Source organism: Phascolarctos cinereus, unplaced genomic scaffold (assembly GCF_003287225.1).
Source record: "Phascolarctos cinereus isolate Bilbo 61053 unplaced genomic scaffold, phaCin_HiC Scaffold_4;HRSCAF=312, whole genome shotgun sequence".
NCBI lineage: Eukaryota > Metazoa > Chordata > Mammalia > Diprotodontia > Phascolarctidae > Phascolarctos > Phascolarctos cinereus.
The window spans coordinates 170,817,680-170,842,506 of NW_027555847.1; the positions used below are offsets into that span (position 1 = coordinate 170,817,680).

Below are 24,827 nucleotides of genomic sequence, written 5' to 3' on the forward strand. Positions count from 1 at the left end.
ATTGAAATCAAAAGTATTTTTTAAAAACTAGTTCATGACTTTACTTGTATACATGTTTTATAATGCCAACAGAATCTAAGCCTCTCTAGGGCAAGAATCATTTTGTCTATTATTTGTGCCTAGAGCCATGCTTTGCACATAATTTAATAACTGTTGAGTTGAATTGAATAAAGAAATATATTTCTGATTTACAATAAAAAAACTAGTTCATGGACCCCAACTTACATCCCCTTGATACAGAGGGAGGAGAGAAGTGGGACCAGGACAGAATCTCAAGGGATAACCAAACAGTTAGTGGACATAACCTGAATGAAGATCCAGCAAAATGCTTTACAAATATTGCATTTGAGTCTCGCAACAATCCTAGGAGGTAAGTGCTATTATTACCATTAAACAGTTGAGGAAATTGAGGCCAACAGGAGTCACATGACTTGCCAAGAGTCATACAGCTAATAAGTGTCTGAGGCTGCTTTTGAACTTACATCTTTCTGACTTCAGGCCAAGCATTTTTATCTACTGTGCCACCCAGCTGTCTAGAGGGTTTAGAATATTGGCAAGGAAAAGAGCTACCTCTTCATGTGAGATGGGGTAAAGATGTCTGAGTGATGTAATATAAGGAAGGAGGAAAGAGAGGGAGCTCTTTTAGTGAAGTATGGGGTGAGTTCCTCAGTTGAGAGGGCAGGTAAAGGGAATGCTGTGAGGAGACTGAGGAGAGATAAGAATGTTTAGAACAGCTATCATAAATGAATAGGATAGCAAATTGATCAAAGAGGTCTAAAAGTATGGCCTTGCAGCACTGAGGGCCCGGATGAGATTGCGTAACATATTTAAAGTGAACCTAGTCAGTCTAAAGTAGAGGATGCTATACAGTTGAAGTGATTCACCATGGGGTTGATAAAGAGAAGGAAGAAGAGTATAGGCAGTGCAGAAGTAAGGGCCTGGGAAAGAATGAGGGGTAAAAGGACTAGAAATCACAATAATTTTGACGAACAGGATTAGGCATTGTTAAGGCAAAGGGAAGATGGAATAACAAAAGATTTTAATCAGATAAAAGAATTTCAGTTTATAAAGATGAAAGTGGAATACCTGTGTGTGATGGCAAGATCAAAGGTAAATTGTCTGTGTGTGGCTAAGGTGGGTGACAGCAGGTCATGAGAACTGAGGACACTAAGAATTGGAAGGTCAGGGTATTTGAAGGAACATAATATATGCTGAAGTCCCTAATATGAGGGAGGGATTGTGGAGAGAAAAGACTGTGAGCAGGTCATCAGATAAGGGCTAAAAGGATCTGAACTGGGTGATAAATTTGAGTAGAATGAACCTAAAAGGAGGAAAGAGTGCTAAGTGACAGTAGTAGAGGGAGAGTCTGGAAAAGGTAATAGGGTATTCCAACTCCCTCACTGAGTCAGGTGGTATGAACGAAAGGACAATTAGTATTAGAAATGGTGGAATGTCAGAAGATGGAAGGAGGAAAAAAGGTAAAAGTTTTAAATGAAAAGTTTAAGATTTACAAACCTATCTTGGGCACTTCCGATTGAGGTTGATAGGGTGTTACCAATAAAATTTTGCTTTCAGTGGTGTTCATACTGGGTTTTTTTGTTGTTTTTCTTTTAAATATAAATTTATTTATTTTTAGTTTTCAACATCTACTTCCACAAGATTTTGAGTTCCAAATTTTCACCCCATCTTGCCCCGCCCCCCACCCCAAGATGGCATGCATTCTGAATACCCCTTCCCCTAATCTGTCCTCTCTTCTAGCTCTCCTCACCCTTCTCTTATCCCTTTCCTCTTCTATTTTGCTGTAAGGCAGGATAGACTTCTGTATCCCATTTCCATTATTTCCCAATTGCATGTGAAAACATTTTTTTTTAAACATGTGTTTTTAAAACTTTGGTTCCAATTTTCTCCCTTCCTCCCCTCCCCACCCACCCTCATTGAAAAGGCAAGCAACTCAATATAGGTTATACTATACAATTAGTTTATACTGTTTTTCAACCAGTAGGACCTCATCAAATATCACATGGCTTGAAAACATGACTATAACAGGTACTATGTTTTTGGTAAAAGTCTAAAAATGCTAAAATTATCCAAGTGTTATTATTAAAGAGAAGTTATTTTGAAGATAAGAAACCTAAGGCTTAACCTATAAAATGTACAGACTCTTGCTAATCCGTATTGCCAAAAAAATGTTACTGATCCCACCTTTAGAGAAACAAGGTAAGCAGAATTTTGAAATTTACCAAAATAGTTTCATCAGCTTCTGGTGCAGAATCAAGTAGTTCATCTATTTCATCACCAAGGACAATATCTCCATCATCTAAATATGTTTCAGGCAAAGTAAAGGAAATCTTTCCCCCATTTGCCAACATGGTAGAAGGCAGAGGATTCTTTTCCATTTGTAATGATAAAACAGGAGTTAAAGGTGTAATAGGAATTGGAGCCAATTCATTTGACAATTCAGGAGCAAAGTCGGGGGGAAGTAGAGAAATAACAGGAGCAGCTTCTTGCTTTAGATCTGATAAATCTGTAATAGTAAAAGAGCCAAGTTTTTTTTAAATCTCATCTTATTTTCTATTTATTAGTAAATATTCCTAATATTATACACCATTCATCCTAATATACAAGTGCCAGAAGATAAATGGAATGACAAGGAGGACAAGTACAATTAAAAAGAAGATTCTTATATATTCAAAGGTTGACTATTTCATTTGTGGATAACCTATTTTGGACATAGAGCTAAGTGTCTGCTAGTACTACCACTGAAAGGAGGGTCAGGCCAGAGAAAGAAGATAAAACTCAGATTTCAATCACCCTCTTTAACTCCTAGTAGCACAGAGTTGATTATGACATTTTGCGTGTGTATGTATGTGTGTGTGTGTGTGTGTGTGTGTGTGTGTGTGTGTGTATAGTTTTGTGGCACTTACAGATAAAGATGAACACATCAATTTAATTTGATAATACTTTATAATTCATATGACTTGTAAAATGTATGGTTCCTTTTAGTTTGGTACAATAGCTCAAAGCTTACCTAACTCTATATCTTCTACAGAGCTCTTTGAACCCTGGAAAATAAAACAAACAATATGTTAATATTTTAAAGAGTATTCATTCATTACTTGAAGTGTTTTCTATGTACAAGGTATGGTATTGGGCATTATTTAATGAAATTGTCCTAAGAAAACAACTGGACAACAAAATTGTGGAATATAGTGCTATAAAAAAAGTCACTAAAAATATCACAGGTAAAAATACTAATTGTTATTTCAAATTAAAAGAAAATGTTATCATTTAATTTTTGGAATAAATTTTAACTTTACCTTAGTTGCTACATCCCCCGGAATTGAATTTGAGAACTGAAAGAAATTAAATATACTACATTTAAAACAAAATTGACTTAAAAGTTAGAAAATAAAAGCCAAGATATCAAAAGTACAATCCTCTATCTTACCTTTGCTCTGACATATGCTTTCCTTATTTTAAATCCTAATTTCTGCGCTAGTTCTTGAGTTAGTTTTATTACACACTCATCCTGAAAAGACAAGAGATAAACTGAGAAAGAAAGGAAAGGAGTGGAAACAATACAAGATAATGAGAAACATAAAAAGTAACTGGAAACTATTTTCTAGCAATATGCTTGCTTTAAGACTTGTAACAAACTAAAACTGGATGAACTCTTTAACATTTGAATTATTCACATAGTATTAATGTGACAAACACTTTTATGAGGAATTAATCTTTCTGATAGAAACAAAATTTTAAAAATTCCATACCTGAGGCACTGCCAAAGAACATTTTGCTATTGCATCATAAGCTTCTTTATATCTTCCTAAATCACTTAAAGCTTTAGCTTTCCGATACAGGGCTCTACAGTTATTAAGATTTAAACTTAAAACTTTATCACAGTCTTCTAGAACTTTATCATTCAATCCCTAAGTGACAAGATAAGAAAGAGCATTTAAATTTAACAATGAACTTATGTAATACCAAAATATTCATGAAACACTAAATTTATAAAATGCCTAAGTACTAAAAAGTCAGTCAACTACATATTTACATTTTAAAAATATCTAAATCTATCACATGCTTTTTTTTCTCAAAGTTATTTTTTATTCTTTGAAGGGAATGAATATCAAAACAAAGAACAAATATGATGGATTCACTTGCTGATCTATTTATGTAGCCAAGAAAATCATTAAGTATTTATTTCAGTAATAAACACAGAATCATAGATTTCAAGTTGGAAGGTACTTAAAAGGCCAACTAATCTAACTTCCTCACAACTTACACATGAAGAAACTAAGACCCAGAAAGGTTAAGGGACTTGAAGTAGGATCACAGAAGCAGGATGCAGCGGTTAGAATTTGAATCCTGGTCCTCATATTGTAATCCAGTGCTTTTCCCATTATACTAGATATCTTTCATCTATCCATTAACACCAAAAAATAAGTGCAGCCACATTTCTTTATAAAATTCATGGTTTAGTTAAAAACTAGCAATTATATTACTTTAAGATTTGAAAAATGCTTTACATATATATGTTGTCTCATGCCATCCCCAAAACAATCCTATTAGAGAGATGCTATTATTAATCCTATTTTACTGATAAGGAAATAGAGAGAGGTTAAATGACTTGCCCAGGGTCACGCATGTAGAACATGTCTAAGGCAAGATTCAAATTCAGGTCTTTCTTATTCCAAGTCTAACACTCTATATACTGCGTAACAGAACAAGTTAAACAATTATTTAGCTAATTTTAAAAAGCACACAAGGGAAACTATATATCAAAATAGTGACATTTTGAGATTAATTCTTTATAAGATTAATTGTTCTTTGTTGTTTTTTTCTGGTACTTTTGTTGATGTGCTAAGATAAGTACATGAATGTAGTTGAACAAACAGATCATTAAGTTAAATGAAGTCTCAATCTGTTACAAAATAAAACAATCAATGCTGAGCTAGGAATATGTTCTAATAATGTTTCTCCCCATACAAATATATCTTCAGAATCCTTACATATGGACCATTTCCAGAGTGAAATAATAGTTAAGAGACAAGTATACTATAAAATCTTTCAATATGATAGCCAAAACTTTTTAAGTTTCTTTACCTACAAAAGCTAGTATGATTTACTTAAGAAGAAAGTAAATAAGGAAAATGGGAGAAATGGGCTTACTTTTGATAGTTCTGTATTACTTCTGAAAGTATTTTATACTGTATAAGCTTTCCACAGGACTGTTTTTTTTCTCGCCTTGAAAAATTCAACAACTTACCATATTTGAATAGCATGCAATACGATTTATATGCAGCTTTTCTAATATTTCATTAGAAATTGCAATTTCTTCAGACCTTGCATAATCAGCTATGTTTAAAGCTTCTGTATACTGACTTAATGAACCATTCCAGTCACATTCTTGATATATATCATTTCCTTCATTAAAGAGATTTCTTATAAGTGTCCATAAAAACACCTAAAAAAAGGAGAAAATTTTAAATGGCAACATTATGTAATGATTAATATTTTAGGGGGCACAACTTAACAAAATTGGTCATATATTTATACAAAAATTATTACAGGAGCTTTATTAACAACCAAAAAGATTGAGACTGTCTGAGTGATTTATTGATGGCAGCATGAAAAAGATCTGGCTTATGATGAGACTATAAGTTTAGCAATGAGCCCTTAGAGTCTACTAATCTAGATGTGCTGATACATTCTTATGAACAGCTCCTACAGCTAAAAAATACATGGCACTTAAAGGGATCAAAACACTTAAAAATGGAAAAATCCACATTTGGACCAACAAGACTTTAAAGGCAGTATGTACAGGGACTGGGCTCCCTTATATCACTGCTTTCTTCTTTTTTCTAACTATTAAGTTTCCTTCCTTGACAGCCTCTTCTTCCTCCCTTCTTATTCCCTATTATCATCTTCCTCAACTTACTTCCCAGTTTATATTTGAATAAAACAAGGGAAAAAAACATACTTCTCTACTTCTAAAAAGATAGGGAAGAACTGAAATGTTAGATGTGGCAATCTTTAATTAGTTTTCAAAGATATCATAAAAAGAAATAATACATTAGGAAGGAAGAAATATAGGAATAAAAAAGTATTTGGTATGAAAAAAATTATTACCACACATCAACACTGAACGATAAAGCAACGAAACTTCAAAGCTTTAAAGCATCTGTTACCTCATACTGTTCCTGTGTTCCTCGGTATGGCAAAGGTGACCTAAGAATGAGAAACAAAATTAATTTCCCCATAGGTTTCATTACCAGACTATTCCAGCATTTATTTTGCTAGTCTTCAGTTTCACTTTAAAGTTACTAAGCTTATTTCTATGTTAAAAATACAATTACACTGAATTCTTTTTTTCAATCACCATTCACATTTCACACCTATGGCCAAAAACTCTAAGAATGTAGAATTTGTGTCCCTCAAATTATACCAGAAGCAACTATTAAAAAAAAAGGCTAGTTTTTAAAGTGTAAAGAAAAATTTTAAAGGCAGCATAAAATCATACATCCATTTTATTTGATCCAGTGTTTGACAGCAACAGCTTTCAAATTAATTTCTAAGTCTGAGATTTTAACTTTAGAAGACTACAAATAAGAGTCTATCAGTCTATAATTCATTATGCTAATAACGGTCTATTCATCTCCTTGCTTTCAAAGAACAGTTCAACTGTCTATGTTTTGACAAGTATCATTATATGAATATAAGACTTACGCTCTAGCAAGTGAAAAGAAAATAAATGAAGAAAATAACTTCAAAAATAGTTTTTTCATTAAAGTTTATTCAGTAAAACTTTCCATGACTTACTAGAGTATATCCTTCAATCCAATGTTTTCGAAAATACAAAAAGATTAACTCTAAACATTAAAATAGGAAAGGCAGACTCCACTTCAACTTAAAACTGATATGAGAGTATAGAAAGCAAATAATGGAAAGAAAAATAATGTCTAAAAGTACAATTTATAAGTGGACAAACACCCAACTCAAGAACACATTAAGCATCTACCACATCCAAGATATTTTGATAAGATATAGAGATACATTTTTTGCCCTCAAGTAATTTACAATCTAGATGGGTAGGTTTCATACACACAAATAAAAATATAACATCAATTAGAATATTAGAGGACAGACAATGTAAGAATCATATAGAGGTAGGAGAGGATAAGGCAAATTCAGGCAACAGCTGAACCATCCATTTTACCTAGAGAATAGCATAATGTAAAATATGTCTGGAAATATAAGGTAGAATCAGAACATGGAGAGCCTTTAATCCCAGACTAAGTAGTTAGGACTTATTGCAAAGGCATTTACTTCTGAAAACACTAGGTGGTTCAGTGGATAGAGCAGTGAGCCTAGAGTCAGGAAGACCTGACTGAGTTCCAGACACTTGGTCAATCCAGCCTCAGATACTTACTAGACATTTTACTTCTGTTTGCCTCAGTATCCTCTATTGTAAAATGGGGATAATAGCACTTAGCTCCCAAAACTGTTGTGGGAATCAAATGAGATATTTTTGAAACATTTACAAATGAGATATTTAAACATGTGGTTCTGGAGGACAGAACTAGGATCAATGAACAGAAGTTACAGGAAGGCAAATTTTAGCACAAAAATAGAACTTCCCAACAATCAGAGCTGTTCAAAAGTGGAATAGAGTACCTTCTGAAATAATGAGATAATATTTGCAAAAAAAGGGCAAAAAACCGCTTAGTACAGTGCCTGGCACATAGTAGGTGCTGTATAAATGCTTATTCTCTTCCCTCTTTCCCTTGTGAGATAATAGTTTTTCACCAATGAAAGTGACTCAACCAAGGCTGGATGCTCATTTATAAGGGATGTTGTTAAAAGGATTCATATCATGGATAAAAGATGGACCTAAAGATATCTAATATCCTTTCTAATGCTAAGATTCTACAAATCTATGAAACAGTGCTAGAGGAGCCACTGAATTATTTCAGACAGACGACAACATGATCAGAGTTGGCTATCTGAAAAATTACTCTGGTAGTAGAATTTAAGAAGGACTGAAGAAGGGAGACTAGAGCAAGGAAACCCGTCAGAGACTATAAAAGTAATAAGTGCCTAAATTAAGATACTAACAGCAAGAATGAAACCAGCAAGAGATGGATAAAAATGATATCATCAAAGGCTTAACAGGTTTGGCAACTGGTTAGATACAGAGTGTAACAGTGAGGGAGGAATCAAAATAACTTCAAAGTTCTGAAGTTGGGTACCTGGGAGAATGGCAGTGCCATTAGCAGAAACAGTGAAGTAAGGATGAAAGAAGCCATGAGAAAAAGATGTGCTCAATTTAGAGAGGGCCATGGAACAGTTTGAAATCAGGAAAGAGGTGGAGCTCTATACAGAACTGAGTCACTTTCATAGGACCAATCGCTGATGCTTTCAAAAGAGATGAAATTGCCAAAGCTTCAGGAAGAACAGAGAGAAGAAAATGTCAAGGACAGAGTTTTGGAGAATGCCTCCACTTAGGGGATGGAGAAGAAACAGTAACACAGCAAAAGAGAGATGTCAGAAAGGCAGGAAGATTACCAGGGGTGGAGTTAAGGGTTTGATGAGACAGAAAAGGGTTTGGAACAGTCCTGGAGAATGCAATAAATGGGGAGTTAAAAAGACTACTCTGACATGCAATGAAGGACCCACTTAAGTTGGAAAACAGGAATCTGCAATTAGCCCAGAGACTATAGTCTTGTAACTTTCTCCAGAAGTATCATTGGTCTGGTAGCAGGAGTAGACAAGGTTGATGGTGAAGGCTACCCAGATGTAAGAATTAGCAGCAAGGATATGGTAAAGCACTAAAGGATTCATGAATTGAAGCAACTTTTATCTTTTGAAAAGTCTGACAACTGAATCAACTTAGTAAAACCAGAACAGGGGTGATGATTGATCTAGAAGAACAGAGAAAAGTTAAACATTTAGTGATCATGATAAAGATGATAAGCAGGCTCAGTAGCAGTCAAAACATAGATAGGGTAGATCAGAAGACTATAACAAGAGTAGTGAATTTCAGCATTCAAAATCTTTGAGGGGATGGAAAACAAAGGGATAACAAATAAGGTCTAAAATGAAGCTTTCCTAGTGGTTCTCACTCAAGTAGAGCAAAGAAAGAATATAACTAGAATTGAAATCAAGGAACCATAAGTCTGAAGTGTTAGGAGGTTCATAAATATGGAAACTGAAGTTTAAAAGGGTGATGATAAAATATAAAGAAAAATGTACTGAGGAACTGAGTTCAAATCTTGCTTCTGCTACTTACTACCTGTGTAACCTTAGGGAAGCCAATTAATGCTCTCTGGGTTTACAAATGAGTTTCCTCATTTGTAAAATAATGGGATTAAATGATGATTGATCTTTAAGGTCCTCTAAATCCTATGATTTCCTATGATAGTAAGAAATGAAAAAGAAAAGAAAATTATAAGACAAGTGTCAGTCACTGAACATTTTTATTATGAAATCACAGAAGAAACCCAGATTTACATTTACTTCTTATGAAGAAATACAAATGTATGTTATGAGAAGCATTATAATTTATATGTATCATACGTTGCCTTTCAAAATAATGTTAAGGCTTAAGATCTTACTGTATAAACTGCAATCCTTTTTTAATATCCTGTTGTCTGTTTCTTCTGTCTTCAGAAACACTGGACATGTTATCCTGCACATCCAATTTCTAGACTCACCCTCTGAAATGAAAATGAATACATATAATCACATAGGTCATCATTAATGTAATTATCCAGAGTCAAATTAAAAGATTATGGGATAAAGTATTAAAACCAATACATCTGGAGTTGTGAAATTATCCAACCATTTTGGAGAGCCACTTGGAACTATGCCCAAAGGACTATAAAAATGTGCATACCTTTGACCCAGCAATAGCACTTCTAGATCTGTATCTCAAAGAGATCATAAAAAAGGGAAAGGACCCACTCATACAAAGATATTTATAGCAGCTCTTTTTGTAGTGGCAAAGAATTGGAAATTGAGGGGATGCCCATCAATTGGAGAATGGCTGAACATGTTGTATCATATGAATGTAATGGAATACTATTGTTCCATAAGAAATGATTGAGCAGGCAGACTTCAGAAAAATCTACAAAGACTTGAACTGATGCTGCAGAACCAGGAGAAAATTGAACACAGTAACAGCAACACTGTATGATGACCAACTTTGATAGACTTAGATCTTCTCAGCAATGTAATGATTTAAGACAGTTCCAAAAGACTCATGATGGAAAATGCTATCCACATCCAGAGAAAGAAGTATGGAGTGTGAATGCAGATTAAAGCATGGTCTTTTCTCTTTTTTTGTTTTTGTTTTTTCTTTCTCGTGGTTTTTCTCTTGTTCTGATTCTTCTTTCACAACATGACTAATGTGAAAATATGTTTAATATGACTGTACATGTATAACCTACATCAGATTGCATGCTGTTTTGGGGAGAGAGGAGAAGAGAGGAGGGACAGGAAAAATTTAGAAGTCAAAATCTCATAAAAGTGAATGTTCAGGGGGCAGCTAGGTGGCTCAGTAGATAGAGCACTGGCCTTGTAGTCAGGAGGACCTGAGTTCAAATCCAGCCTCAGATACCTAACACTCACTAGCTGTGTGACTCTGGGCAAGTCATTTAACCCCAACTGCCTCACCAAAAAAAAAAAAGTGAATGTTCAAAACTAAAAATAAATTTAATTTTAAGAAAAGAAAATGCATCATTATTATCGCCTTTTTAAAATACTATTTTACTGCTTCCTTTTTTATTTACATCATCTTCATTTTTTAATTTTTTATTAATTTATTTTGACATATCAACAATCACTTCCATAAGATTTTGAGCTTAAAATTTTTCTCCCCTTCCCTTCCCCCCTCCCTCCCCAAGATGGAGCACAATCTGATATAGGCTTTACATATACATTTCTATTAAACATATTTTCACATTAGTCATGTTGTAAGGAAGAATTAGAACCAAAAGGAGGAACCACAAGAAAGAGGAAACAAAACAAAACAGAAGAAAAAATGGCAAATAGTATGCTTCCATCTGTATTCAAACTCTATAGTTCTTTCTTTGGATGTGGATAGCATTTCCTATCATGAGACTTCTAGAGATGTCTTAGATCCCTGTATTACTGAGAAGGGCTAAGTCTATCAAAGTCAGTCACTGCACAACGTGGTTGTTACTGTGTACAACATTCTCCTGGTTCTACTCACTTCACTCAGCATTAGTCCACACAAGTCTTTCCAGGTTTTTCTGAAGTCTGCCTGCTCATCATTTCTTATAGCACAATAGTGTTCCATTACATTCACATACCACAACTTGTTCAGCAACTCCCCAATTGATGGGCATCCCCTCAATTTCCAATTCTTGGCCACCACAAAAAGAGCTGCTATAAATATTTTTGTACATGTGGGTCTTTTTCCCATTTTTATGATCTCTTTGGGATACGGCCCTAGAAGTGCTATTGCTGGGTTAAAGGGTATGCACATTTTTATAGCCCTTTGGGCATAATTCCAAATTGCTCTCTAAAATGGTTGGATCATTTCACAACTCCACCAACAAAGCATGAGTGCTCTAATTTTCCCACATGTTCTCCAACATTTATCATTTTCCTGTTCTGTCATCCTGGCCAATCTGATAGATGTGATACGGTACCTCAGAGTTGTTTTGATTTGCATTTCTCTAATCAATAGTGATTTAGAGCATTTTTTCATGACTACGGGTAGCTTTAATTTCTTTATCTGAGAACTGCCTGTTTGTATCTTTTGACCATTTATCAATTGGGGCATCACCTTCATTTCTAAATAAATCCTTTCCCCTTGCCTATCCATCAAGCCATTCCTTGTAACAAAGTGGTTTTTTTTAAAGAAAAAAAGTTTAATAAAACTTCAATAAAACATCAATATTTTCTTATTGCAGGTCTGATCACATCCTGCCCCTACTAAATAAACCTCTAGTGGTTCCCTATTATTTGGATAAAATATAAACTTCTCTATTCAGCTTTTAAAGACCTTCACAACCTTGTTCCAATTTATCTTTCCAACCTCATTATATATTACTCCCCTTCCTGTACTCTACAATTGAGGCAATCTGACCTTCTCTTTCTTACTTATGGCACTCCATTGTCTATTTTTATAACTTTGTACTAGCTATGCCCCAAGCCCAGAACATACTCTCTCTTCACTTCCATCTCAAAGAATCTCTTACAACCTCAAGACTTGAAGTATTACCTTCTACATAAAGATGTTCCTCCTTCCCCCCACCTATCACCAGTTACACCCACAAAACTACTAATGCTCTCCCTGTCTGAACTACCTTGTATTTATTTTGCATTTATTCTGTATTTATACAGTTTCCTCTCCTCTCATTTCAAACCTTTTCTGACTTCTAGTCCCCTTACTTGCTCTCTCCAAAGTTACCAACGATCTCTTCATTGCCAAATCAATGGCTTTTTCACAATCCTCATCCTTTTTTTACCTCCCTGTAACATGACACTGGTGACCACTCCATTCTCCTAGGTATTTTCACCACTTTAGGTTTCATAATACTGTTCTCCCTTTGCTCTCTTCCTAACTATCTGACTTATTCTCAGTCTTCTTTGCTGGATCATTATTCATATCACAGCCTCTAACTGTGGGTATATCCTAAGACTCTGTCCTAGAATCTATTCTTTTGTCTATATGCTCTTATCACTTGGTAACCTCATCAGCTCATATGGGGTTATCTTTATGAATATGATTCCCAGATCTATATACCCATGATACATCTCTTTCCTGAGCTCTAAGTATGCATTACAAACTTCCTGTTGTACATCTTGACCTAGTCTTCCATAGGCATCTCAAATTCAATATAGCCAAAATATAATTCATTATCTTTTCTCCTAACCCCACCCCACTCCCAAATTTCCCTACTTCAGTCAAGGGCATGACCATTCTTCCAGTTACCCAGATTCACAACTTTAGCGTTATCCTCAACCACTCACTCTCACAGACCATATGTATCCAATAAGGTACCAAATCCTGTAATTACTACCTCCACAATATCTCTCCCATCTTTTCCCTTTCCTCTATCCTTTCTACTTACATAATCACTACCCTATTTCAGAACCTATTCATCTCTTGCCTGGTTTCTAAGTGGTCTCCTTCCTTTGAGTCTCTTCCCACTCTAATCTATACTCCATACACCTGCCAAAGTGATTTACCTAAAGCATAAGTCTGGCCATTTCATTCCCCTATTTGATAAACTCCAAGGCTCCCCATTATCTGTAAGATCTAACATAAACTTCTTGGTTTAGTATTCACAACCTGTACCCATCCTGCTTTTCAAACTTATTACATAATACTAGCCTTCATACAAAGTATGGTCTAGCAAAACTTGCCCTTTTATGGCTCCTTACACATGGTGCTAAATTTCTTATCTTCTTGCCTTTGTACTGGTTATCCTCATGTCTGAAACGCATTCCTTTCATTTCCATTTCTCAGAATCCCTAGTTCCCTTCAAGACTCAGCCCAAGTGCCACCTTTTATTTGAAGTCTTTCCTGATCCCAGATGCTAGTGCCTCCCCCACCCCTATTATCTAGTATCTGTTTTGCAAATATACCTATATTTTTATGTGTTGTCTCACTTCACTAGATTGTAAGCTTCCTAAGAACAAGAAGTGCTTCATTTTTGTCTTGTATACCCAGCACCTGGCATATAGTAGGTACTTGATAAATGTTTGTTGATTGACTGAAGTTAAGAAAGAAAAGGATTTGACCATTTATGGCACCAATGAGATAAGGTCCTTGCCTTTCGATCAAATGAACTGTTCTCCAAGGCTGCTAAAATACCACAAATTGGCTACAGGGCTTACCTGCACACCCCACTTAAAGCTCAAACTCAACATGTTTCCATTGAAATTTAATACCTCTTCCCCAAAACTTACTATTCCTTCCAATTTCATAATTTCTGTCAGATCCTTATATTTGAAACTTTGGTTTTACCCCTGACTTTTACTTCTCTCTCACCCTTGATATCCCTTTATCAAGTCCTATTGTTTCAAACTCTATAATATCCTTCAAAACAATTCCCACTACCACAGTATTAGGGACAATCAGGACCACTGGCATGGATCATTTTAAAAGCCTCCTGCCAAGTGTTCATACAGTCTTTCTCAGTCCTCTATACAAGTGGTTTTCAAAGTAGGAGCTATGGCAATTCCTGGTACACAACAGAAATGGTGTGTTGAAGCTAAAACTAAAAGGCTTATTAAAAGAGCTGCTTTACAGAGAACTAAATTTTACTTATTAAGTACCAATGATTTACAAGGCATTATAGTAGGCCCTGAAGATACAAAGAAATATCCATCACAGGAGCTGTCAAAAAACTGCATCATATGTCTGATAAAGGATATATAGTAGTCAATTTACACAGAGAATTAAATATGTGAGCAAAAGTCAGTTCCAAACAGGTAAGTGGTCAAAGCATATAAACAAATAGTTCTCAGAAGATGAATTGCCAACTGCTAATGCTCATATGGAAAGATTATTTCAAATCATGGCAAGATGAATACAAATTAAAATAACTCATTTCATCTCACATCTAGTAAATCAGCAAAGGTGACAAAAATGAAAATGGTCAATGTTGGAAAGGTTGTGGGAGACAAACACGTTGAGCTATGATTCCAATGATTCCGGAAAACAATCTGGAATCATGTTTTTTACAACCATGTCCCAGCATCCTGAAAAGATCCCTCTGCTCCTGTAGTCCTTTTCTCTAACTGGACAGTTCCTCTTGAGAACAGGATTTTCCCCAACATATTATTTATTTTTAGCACTTTTTAAAAAATTTTGAGTTCCAAGTTCTTTCCTCCTCCCTTACTTTTTGAGAAGGCAAACGATATGATTTCAATTATACATGTGAAATCATTCAAAACATTCTTCCACAATAGCTCTGTTGAAAAAGAAAGAAGGGAAGAAAAAAAGAAAGAAAAGAAAGAAAAAAATGAAAGTATTATGCAGTTATCCCTTCCACATCAAGGTTAGGAGCATGGCATACACACCCCTATCCGGAAAATCCAAGTAAAATGTTTTGGCCCTCCATGCCAGAAGCCTTAATTTTTTCTTCTTCTTTTATAGGGTATTTATGGTACCTTATTGTAAAATTTGGGTTGACATTATACAATACTATACATTTATTTTATGAATTTCTGAATTTCTAAACTTTTTCCATGTTGTCTGCTAGCTTTCACATGTCATATTGTGAAAGGGATAATTGTACTTCAATTTGCACTCAGAATTCATCAGTTCTCTCTCTGGAAGTGGACAGCATTTTTCATCATAAGTTCTTTAGAATTGTCATGGATCAGTGTATTAATCAGAGCAACCAAATCTTTCACATTCACAGCTGCTGATAGTTAAAATATTGAGGTTACTGTGTACAATGATCTGCTCACTTCACTCTGCCTCAATTCATATAGCTCTTCCCAGGTGAAACCACCATTATAAAAGAATTAAGTGCCTATGCCATAATGTTCATACCTTCATTTTTCAAACAGTTTCACTCTTGAATATCCAGACTTTAATCTACCATGTTCCTGCCCCAGTACCTTCCCTCTCACCTTTTCAACTTTCTTTTATGTGTTATCTTCCTCATTATAATGTAAGCCCCTTGAGGGAAAAGATTGTCTTTTAGACTGTATTTGTATTCCCAGTGCTTAGAATAGTGCCTATCTTACAGAAAACATTTAATAAATGCTTACTGACTTAACTTGACTAAAATCCCATCATTTCTGACAGAGATTTCACTACTGAAAATACGCCAATGAGTACAAAAATATTTACAGCAATATTGTTGTGGTAGTTTTTAAAAAAAAGGGGGAGGGAAAGTAGGTAATTATTGATTGGGGGACAGATAAATAAATTTTGATACAGGGATATAATGGAATAGTTATTCTATAAGAGATTACAAATATGAGGAATTCAGAGAAACACGAAGGTATCATAGTCCAGTGGAAACAGAACAGAGGGAGTCTGCATTCCCATTGTCTTGAAGGTGGGAAAGGTAATTCCTATGGAAAGAGTCACGAAAGTATGATCCTGTCATCCTATGGTGGAGCTCTAGAATACCTTTTCCTATTATGTCATGGCCATATACAAAGATACTACAGTGTTTTCTAATAATATCACAGAATCCTTTACTTAAGGTACATTCTGGGTTAAATAAGTTTATTGTATTGGTCTGAATACAAACTGAACTTTTCCCTAAAATTCAGTTCATATAAAACCAGAGTGTAACCTATAATGTTATTCTTTCATTTTTATCTATGTATTTTTCTTCTTTCAAAGGGATCTCATTTCAGGGATGCAGTCTATCTAAAGGAAAATATAGCACTTAATTATGATATAAATATCCCCTTTCTTGATTATGAGCTACTTGGCAGGGATTTTGTTCCATTTAATCTTTGTATCTCCTAATCCCCTCCCTAGTCCCATAGTTCTGTACAAAGTAGGTACTTAATAAACATCTGTTGAATTGACCTAAAATGACTTAATGATGTAGAAATAAATTTACATAAATATCTTTAAATAAATAGGACACCAATTATACTAAATCAATGTATTAGATTAGTATCAAATTTGAAGAACAGACTAATAAATTCAGAGAAGTGTGGGAAGGTTCATATGAAGTAACACAAGGAGAAGAAAGCAGAGCTAAATAAACAACATACGTGATGCAACAATGGGGGGAAAGAAACAGAAACCAAGAGAAACATTTAAAAGTCAGCAACCAATAAGTTGTACAGGAGAGGCAAGAAAAAGGAACAGGTTTTTGCAGGGTAGAGAAAGAAAGATGTTCCACAGCCTTCACACAAAGTCAATGTGAAAAGGCAACAAAATGTTGATCAAATACATAATCAATATTAATTCTGATTGCCAAAGTTAAAGGATATATCCCTCCTGTCAGTTTATAATCATCCATCCATTTTCTCAAAGAAAGCACTTTATGAAGGCACTCATTTGAGTCAGGAGTGTGTGTTGTATAAAACAATTATCAATAAATATTATTTATTTAGGAACTAACTTCATTGGGGCAGAGAGGCAACATCCTAAGGAGGTAACAGTGGTGGTCAAGGCCCAACATTTGGGAGAAGGGCCAATTAAAAATAACTCTGCATCCCCTTCAATCATAAACCATCATCCCAACACTAAGACCTCAAGTTCCCTGCCAAAGCAACCTGAAGCCTAAAAAAGGGCCCCCACAAAATAGACCATTATTAAATAACAAGCCAATGGATTTTCACAGAAAATGTTCAACCAAATCTGGATATTTTACCTCTCGTAAACAGTCCAAACACTTCATTAGGGGGAAAGAATCATAACTCAGTTGAGTGAAGAAGAAATTAGAGGAAGAATTAATGGGATCTAAGCAATAATTTTTCTTTAAAAGAAAAAAGCATCTTTGAAAATTCCAACCTCCTATAGCCATTACTGGTTGTAGCTGATTAAGGCCACTTGAATCATTTATATTTAAAACCAATTATTAAATTATCCAGGGAATTTTTATATTATGGTTTTCTGTTCTTTTTACAGCATTAGTACTTTTTACTTCAGTCATGTAAGTATTTAATGAGCCCACACCAGATACAAAAAATGTGATAGGTACTGGAAACACATATTAAAAGAAACAAAAATAAATCCTTTACAAGTGACTATAAACAAACAAAGAAATAAAGTAGAAAGGAATGAGTACTGCATTAGAGTCAAGATACTCTGGTTCAAATTCCAGCTCTGACTCCCTGTGTGAGTTTAAACAAGTCACCTCTGCAGACCTTTTTCTTCATTTAAAAAACTGAAATCTTGCTTTCACAACACCTTCATTTCCCAATATATCCTCTCCACCAAAAGTATCCCTTATGACCAGGAATAGAAAGAAAAAAATAGCAAAACTAATATCAATCGAGTCCAACAGTATATGTACACTGTGTGCAACCTGCAGTCCTTCAACTTTGCAAAGAAGCAGGGAGGGACGTATTCACACCTTTTTTTCAGTGTCAAGTTTTGTCATTACACTAACAGAGTTCAGTTGGAGTGTTTGAATTTTTGTTGTTCTTTCCATTTACATTACTGGAGTCACGTATATTGCTTTCCTGGTTCTGCTTACTTCGCTTTGCTTCACTTCACATATCTATCTCCCATGTCTCCTTGTTAGGTTTTGTTTTGGAGCGGTTTTTTTCCCCATTTTTAAAATAAGGGGAATTTGATTAAATGACTGTAGAGGTTCAATGCAGCTCAAAGTCTGCAATTTATTAGTACAGTACTTACAGGATTTGGGGAGGACAATTGTGAAGGGGGGATGAGGAGGGGAGCAGTAGTAATAGTAGTAGTAGTAGCAATAGTAGTAGTAGCAGTACAGGCATGGCAGGGGTGATCAGAAAAAATTTCTTGTGAGTTGAAGGAAGAGCAAAGGGCAGAATATTTTATTCATGGAATAGTTTGTGCAAAAGCTAAGAAACCTAAGAATTAAGGCCAGACACCCCACCACCACCACCACAATGAGGTTAACTAATGATGGTGTAAACAAAATAACAGGTATTGAGATCAGATAGTAGGACACAGTATGAAAGCAACAATTATAAGTTTGTACTTGAGTCAGAGAACAATGGGAAGACACTAAAGTCTTGCAATAATGAATCTCATCTATCCCTAATAGGAGCAAACAAATGTAAAATAGAGTCACCTAAATGAAATAGCAATAATTTAAGTGTTTCAAACAATAACATCATTTCTGGCTTGGGCTGATCAGGAATGGCTTCAACAAGGTGACATCTGAGCTAAGCCTCGAAAGATATCCAATTTCAATAAACTAAAGAAAGCTGTTGGAGGAAGAAACAAAGGTGGAAATATAGAGTAAAATACATCAAGAAAGAGTAGATAGACAAATTTGGCTGTATGTAAAATTTAGCTAGGGAAGTGACAGCTGAAAACGTAAGCAGGTGCTAAATTGTAGACTAAAGAATGGGGACATTACCCCACAACAAATATCATTCTCTATACACAATAGCATTACAGATTAAAAAGACAGAAAGGACCTAAAAGATCATGTAAACTTAGACCTCTCATTTCACAGATGAAGAAACTGAGGCCCAGAGAAATTAAGTGACTTGCCCAAGGTCATACAGGTATTGTGGTAGAGTTAAAAATTTGAATATAGATCATCTGGCTCCAAATCAGTGATCTTTCCACTACACAATCTGCCTAGCAAGAGTCAATATAAAAACCTGTCTCCCTCTGGCATCCAGGGAAGTTTAATTAAGAAACACCAAAATGATCTCATAACCAACTTATATAAAAGTCTCACTTTAAAAGGTAATCCAGAACTGCTTCAGTGTAGTGATTTTGGGCAGCAAATAAACATAGACTACCACTTGTCCAAAAAAATGTATTCATGAGCACCAAGTTAAAAAAAAAAGCTTAATATAAGTTTTACTTGTTCTATAAATATTTTTTCTATGCTCGAGCCTCAAGTTTCATATTTTAAAAATAAAAAGTGTTAAGAAAATGCAAAAAAATTCAAAAGTAGCAGCACCAAGCTCTGCAACTTGTGCTGGTTTACTCTAGTAACACTTGCAAAGTACTTCTCGGACATAAAGTAACCTTTAGAAGAGAAAAACTGAGAATACAAAGCAGGTATTGTAGCAATACACTGACATCAAACAGAACTGTTTTATTTTGTTTGCAACAATTCAAGATACTAAAAGATACTGTGTGTGATTTTCCCCCCCCTTCCCCCTTTTTTTTTTTGAATAAGACTACTCAGAAAAAGTGATTTGTAATCACTATAGGACAGTGGCTAGACCTGTGACTTCCCTGAAAAAGCAAATTCCCTCTACCAATGCTGATCAGCACCTTCTTTACAACTTAAGTCTTAAGGCAAGGAAAGGTTAAGTGATTTGCCCAGGATCACACAACCAGTAAGCTTCAAAGGTGGGAATTTGAACATCAAATAGCTTTCTCTCTATCCAATATACCACGCTTTCAAAAAGATTTTAAAATGTTACAGATGTAATGACTTTTAATCATTGATGAGTTACTATATACCACCTTAAGTCAGATTTCAATTTTATTTCTCAAAACTCTACATATGTAAGGCTTAATTACATCTAGGACTTTCAAAACATACAACTATCCACATCCAAAGAAAGAACTACAGAGTTTGAATGTAGATCAAAGAATACTATTTGCTATTTTTTTTCTTCTGTGGGGTTTTGTTTCCTCTTTCTGGTGGTTTCTCCTACTGGTATTAATTCTTACTTACAACATCACTAATGTGAAAATATGTTTAATAGGAATGTATATGTATAGCCTATATCAAATTGTGCACCATCTTGGGGAGGGTGGTGGGGAGGAAGGGGGAGAAAAATTTTAAACTCAAAAGCATATGGAAGTGGTTGCTGATAAATCAAAATAAATAATTTTTTAAATAATAAATAAAATAAAATCACCTACTGAATTATTACAATTACTATTTAAAAAATATAACTAAAAAGTTATTTATCCATATAGGAAACAAAGGGCACTAAAATTTTCCATCTTTCTTGTACTGACAACCAAATTCATTTTGTAGGCTTTTTTTGTTTATTTCAAAAGGTACTATGGGAATAAATGTGAGTCACTTTTCAGAACTGAAGTAAGTCTATAGCAATCAATATGAGTAAAGTAAAAGTAAATGTGACCACTCACTTCCTGGCTTGTTTGATTTTTCTAGACTAAAACATAATAAAACAATTTTCTTTCTAGAGAGACTTCAAAAATAACTGGACAAGTTTAGAAAGACAAATGATATCCTATTCTTTTTTCATACAGAAAAAAAAAATCCACCTGTATACAAGTCACCCAATTTGACCTTTTCAGCAGATTAAAACATTTACCACCCTGCATTAAGAACTCCATCGTTAAGATCATAGTTAGAACTGCAGGGATAGATAGATGCCTCATTTTACCAATGAGAAAACTGAGTCCCTGAGAAGTTATGACTTGCCCAACGTCACACAACCACTGAATGGTAGAGGCAAGGATTTAAATCCAGATTTGTTAACTACAACTCCACTGCCCTTTCCACTAAATCCTTGATATAGACACAGACCATTCTTAGGTTTTATAGAGATGACATTTTGATGATTGCATCAAATACCAGAAGACTTTCTCAGTGAAATCTGAAACCATTCAAAAGAAGTTGTCCTAACAATCCATATATGAAAAAAAAATTGCTTACTAGCTGTGTGACCCTGGGCAAGTCACTTAACCCTAACTGCCAAAAAAAAAAAGTTTTGGTTCATAAAACATACCAAAATGGACAGTCAAGTTCAAGTCCAGTCTTACACATTGAGGACTGATACTTTTATTTTTAAATTTTCACAGCATATTTTAACCTATTTAACAAATTTGGGCTTAACATCTATTCTCCCTGTTTCCTGGCAAAGAAATAGAAATGGATAAGTGGAAGGAGGGGGGGTGGATATCACATATCCAAATCATCTATAAATTGAATGTCTTTAACTAGAGAAGGGACTTACAACACCGTAAAGTGAGAAAACAATCCCAACCACTGATCTGACTATTCAGAAAGCTATTCTCATAATTAACCACAGCAGGCCTTGTCCTTTAATAATAACAGTTAAGTTAAACGTATCTCTTTATAAATATTTACTTATGTGTTCCCCATGACAAACCAGATAGGAATTTGATGAATAAGGTAACTGAAGCTTAGAAAGGTTAAGTAATTTGCTCAATGTCACAAAGCTAGTAAGTGACAAAAGTCTCTTTAGACCCCATCTTCAATTCCACATCTAGTAATTTCACCATGTGTAACAACTCCAATATTCCTCTTGAGTGACCTTTCCAAAATACAGGACTAATTATCTATAACTGACTTCAGGTCAGGAAAACTTTAGACTTCACAATACATAAAATGTAAAAAAAAAAAATCTGGTATGTGAGCACCCAAACCTCAAGTATGTAAGGGCAGTAGCCACTAGCCCTAGAAAAGTGGATCCTAAATGAAAAGCCAGAAAGTTGCCACAAAGTAACTAGCAAACAAATTCCAAAGAGACAATGTATCTTTTAGAAACAACATTAGTCACAGCTAATGGGAAAAAAAATGCACGGACAAGCCCTAAAGTTCTTAAGTTTAACAAACATGATTATCACAAGTTAGGGAAAATCAGAGTAAAGGCTTCAAAATCTAGGGGAATGTCACTTTTGTCCAGACAGCACCTCAACTTTTACTCTCTAGTTTTCAAGCCCCTAATCCTTTACTCTTTTTCCTTCCTACCTCTCCCCCTGTGAATGTGCAGCTCTAAATGCTTTTCAGTGTTTAATATAATGGTATAATGAAAACAGACACTAAATGTGGAGTCAGAAGAAATATTCAAATCACATCTCAGTGATTTACTACTTGTGTGACATAGGGCAAACACCTTTACCTCTCTAGACCTGTTTCTTCCTATGTAAAAGGAGGGGCCTGAGGTAAATGGTGACTTCCCAAAGCCCCTTCCAGCTAGACAAGTGCATAATCTTGTGACATTTGGTCTGTTGCAAATGACTTCTCAATCAAAACTGAAGAGGGAAGAGAGGAAAGGGGAAGTATGAGGTGGATCCATCCAAATGGGACAATAGGTTCTCCTGGCAAGAGGAAGCTGGGGTAAGCCCTCACTCCTAACATGAAAAGATAGTTACTAAGTCCTGCTGAATCTTCCAGACAATTATTTCTCTCATCTATCTTGTTCCCTTCCACTTTCATGAAATCAATCCTATATTATTCCACCTCACCTCCACCTCTTGGAATCCGTTGGTTTTGTGTGTATACTATACAGGAGAGGCATACATATCTACATATACACAAATACACATATATTTATGTATATCTGTGCATATTATATATATGTATATGGAGCCCATCCTAGTACTAGTGCTCTCCCACCCCAAATTACCTTCAATTTGTTTTGTGTGCACTTGGTACACTACCTCCACAGAACGTTAACTTTGAGAGCCAATGTTCATTTCTGTCACTGTCCCCCAACACCAGACACAAAGCCAGGGATTAATAAACCACTGTCGATTCCTTCTCAACCGGTCTCTCAGTAATTGCCTCCTAACCAGTCCCTCTCACTCCGACCCCTTCCCTTTGCAATCCATCCTCCATAGCAGGTAGGTAACCCTCTTCATTCACTGCTCACAAGTCCCCTCTCCCTTTCTTCAGGATGCAGCTGGACTACTTCCTCCTCCTCGAGGCCCTCCAGGACCGGCTTAAAAGGAGACCTCCAACTTGTTTATCCTGTATCTATTCTGTTTACACACCGTGGCCCCTCCCCCCGACTCGGGGCTCCCGCAGGACAGGGGCCGGGCTTTCCGCCTTTCTTTCTACCCCTCAGCGTCAGCGCAGTGCCTGGCACATAGTGGACGCTGGACAAATGCTGGTTAACTTGACTTAAACTTTATTTCTCGCTCCTCCCAGTTTCTCACAGCCCCCTCTTCTTTACACCTAGCCGGTCACGCTTTTTCCCGGAAGACACACAGATGTGGGCACAAGACACCCCCCGCAACACACACACACACACTCTCACTCTCACTCACTCACTCTCTCTCTCTCTCTCTCTCTCTCTCTCTCTCTCTCTCTCTCTCTCTCTCTCTCTCTCTCTCTCTCTCTTCTCTCTCTCTCTCTCTCTCTGAAATCGAAAGCTACTTAGGGAGCAGGGCCCGAGGCGCCTGTCTCTTTGTAATCCCCCACCCCACCCCCCGCCTGGCCCAAGCAGGCATTTAACAAATATGAAAGGAAGCCTCGGGTAGCCGGCTCCGATCCCGCCTCCTAGGGCGCTCGCGCGCCCACCCCAGCTCCAGTGGGGCTGGGGGAAGGGTAGAGAGGGGAAGGGGGCGGCGGTTAACGGCTCCCTGCGGGCGCGCGCCGGCGAGAGGGGGGGAGTAGCCATGGGGGGGGACTGGAATCGTAGCCCAGGGGACGACCGGAGACGTCGGCCCCGGCCTAAAAGGCGTGGTGGGGTGCGGGTCCCGGTGGAGAGAGGAGTCTCTGTGAAGGGGTCTAGGCCGCCCCCGCCCCTTCCGCTTCCCCCTAACCCTAAGAGCCGCAGCCGGGGTGTGGTACCTACAGCTTTCGAGCGGGCCTGTCCAGGGATGCAGCCGGAGACCGAGACGGCGAAGGTTCGAAGGCAGCGCTGCAGGACGCCTAGGTGTCTTCTCTCACGGCTCCCACCCTAACGGCGGCGGCGGCGGCGGCGGCGATTACGACTCCTGTCCTTTGGCTTCCCTGCCAAGACGCCCTCTGGCGGCAGGAGGCCGCTTCCCGCCAACCGAGACGCCACCTCATTGGCTGGAGGGACGACGACGGGAACCGAGGGAACTACTGGGCCGCGGAGAGGCGCCGCCGCCGCCATGTTGTGCTCTCTGGCCCCACGTACGCGGGCGCGCGGCGGCCTGGCAGACGCGGGCCCGGCCCGTAGGGAAATCCTGGTCCTTCCCCACCTCCCTCCCCCCGTCTCCAGCCACCTCCACCGGAGCTTGCATTTAAGGCCTGCGCTCGCACTGGGGCAAGACAGACGCAGGGAGGGGAGAAGGGGAGAAGACCCGAATACACAAGTAACCGGAAACACAAAGTAAGAGCTGGACGAGGGGTTAAGAGACGAGCAAACCGCTGCTGCCTGAGGTCCCAGGGCGGGGGAGAGGGAAACGGGTTAAGATTTCAAATCAGAAGAGAGCTGGGTGCAAATTCGGCATCTACACATACTACCTATGTAAGCCTCCGTTTCCTCAG

The 24,827-nt window shown here is 36.8% G+C and overlaps 1 protein-coding gene across 4 annotated transcripts in view; it reads right to left on the reverse strand.

The window, feature by feature from the left end:
* Nucleotides 1-24,601, reverse strand: part of ZC3H7A (zinc finger CCCH-type containing 7A) — a 55,397-nt gene extending 30,796 nt beyond the window's left edge. For 2 of the 4 annotated variants that reach the window (XR_013485982.1, XR_002321707.2), the window contains exons 1-9: nucleotides 24,166-24,601; nucleotides 9,618-9,719; nucleotides 6,192-6,231; nucleotides 5,270-5,467; nucleotides 3,771-3,929; nucleotides 3,449-3,529; nucleotides 3,318-3,353; nucleotides 3,029-3,062; nucleotides 2,241-2,524 (exon numbers count right to left, since the gene is read on the reverse strand). Coding sequence is in view for 2 of the 4 variants with exons in the window: in XM_078152778.1 (XP_078008904.1) it covers nucleotides 2,241-2,524; nucleotides 3,029-3,062; nucleotides 3,318-3,353; nucleotides 3,449-3,529; nucleotides 3,771-3,929; nucleotides 5,270-5,467; nucleotides 6,192-6,231; nucleotides 9,618-9,685 (900 nt within the window). In the remaining 2 variants the exon portion in view is untranslated. The remainder of the gene's footprint in view (nucleotides 1-2,240; nucleotides 2,525-3,028; nucleotides 3,063-3,317; nucleotides 3,354-3,448; nucleotides 3,530-3,770; nucleotides 3,930-5,269; nucleotides 5,468-6,191; nucleotides 6,232-9,617; nucleotides 9,720-24,165) is intronic. The other 2 variants (XM_078152778.1, XM_020972522.2) reach the window with 1 other exon arrangement.
* Between the last annotated feature and the right edge of the window lie 226 nt (nucleotides 24,602-24,827).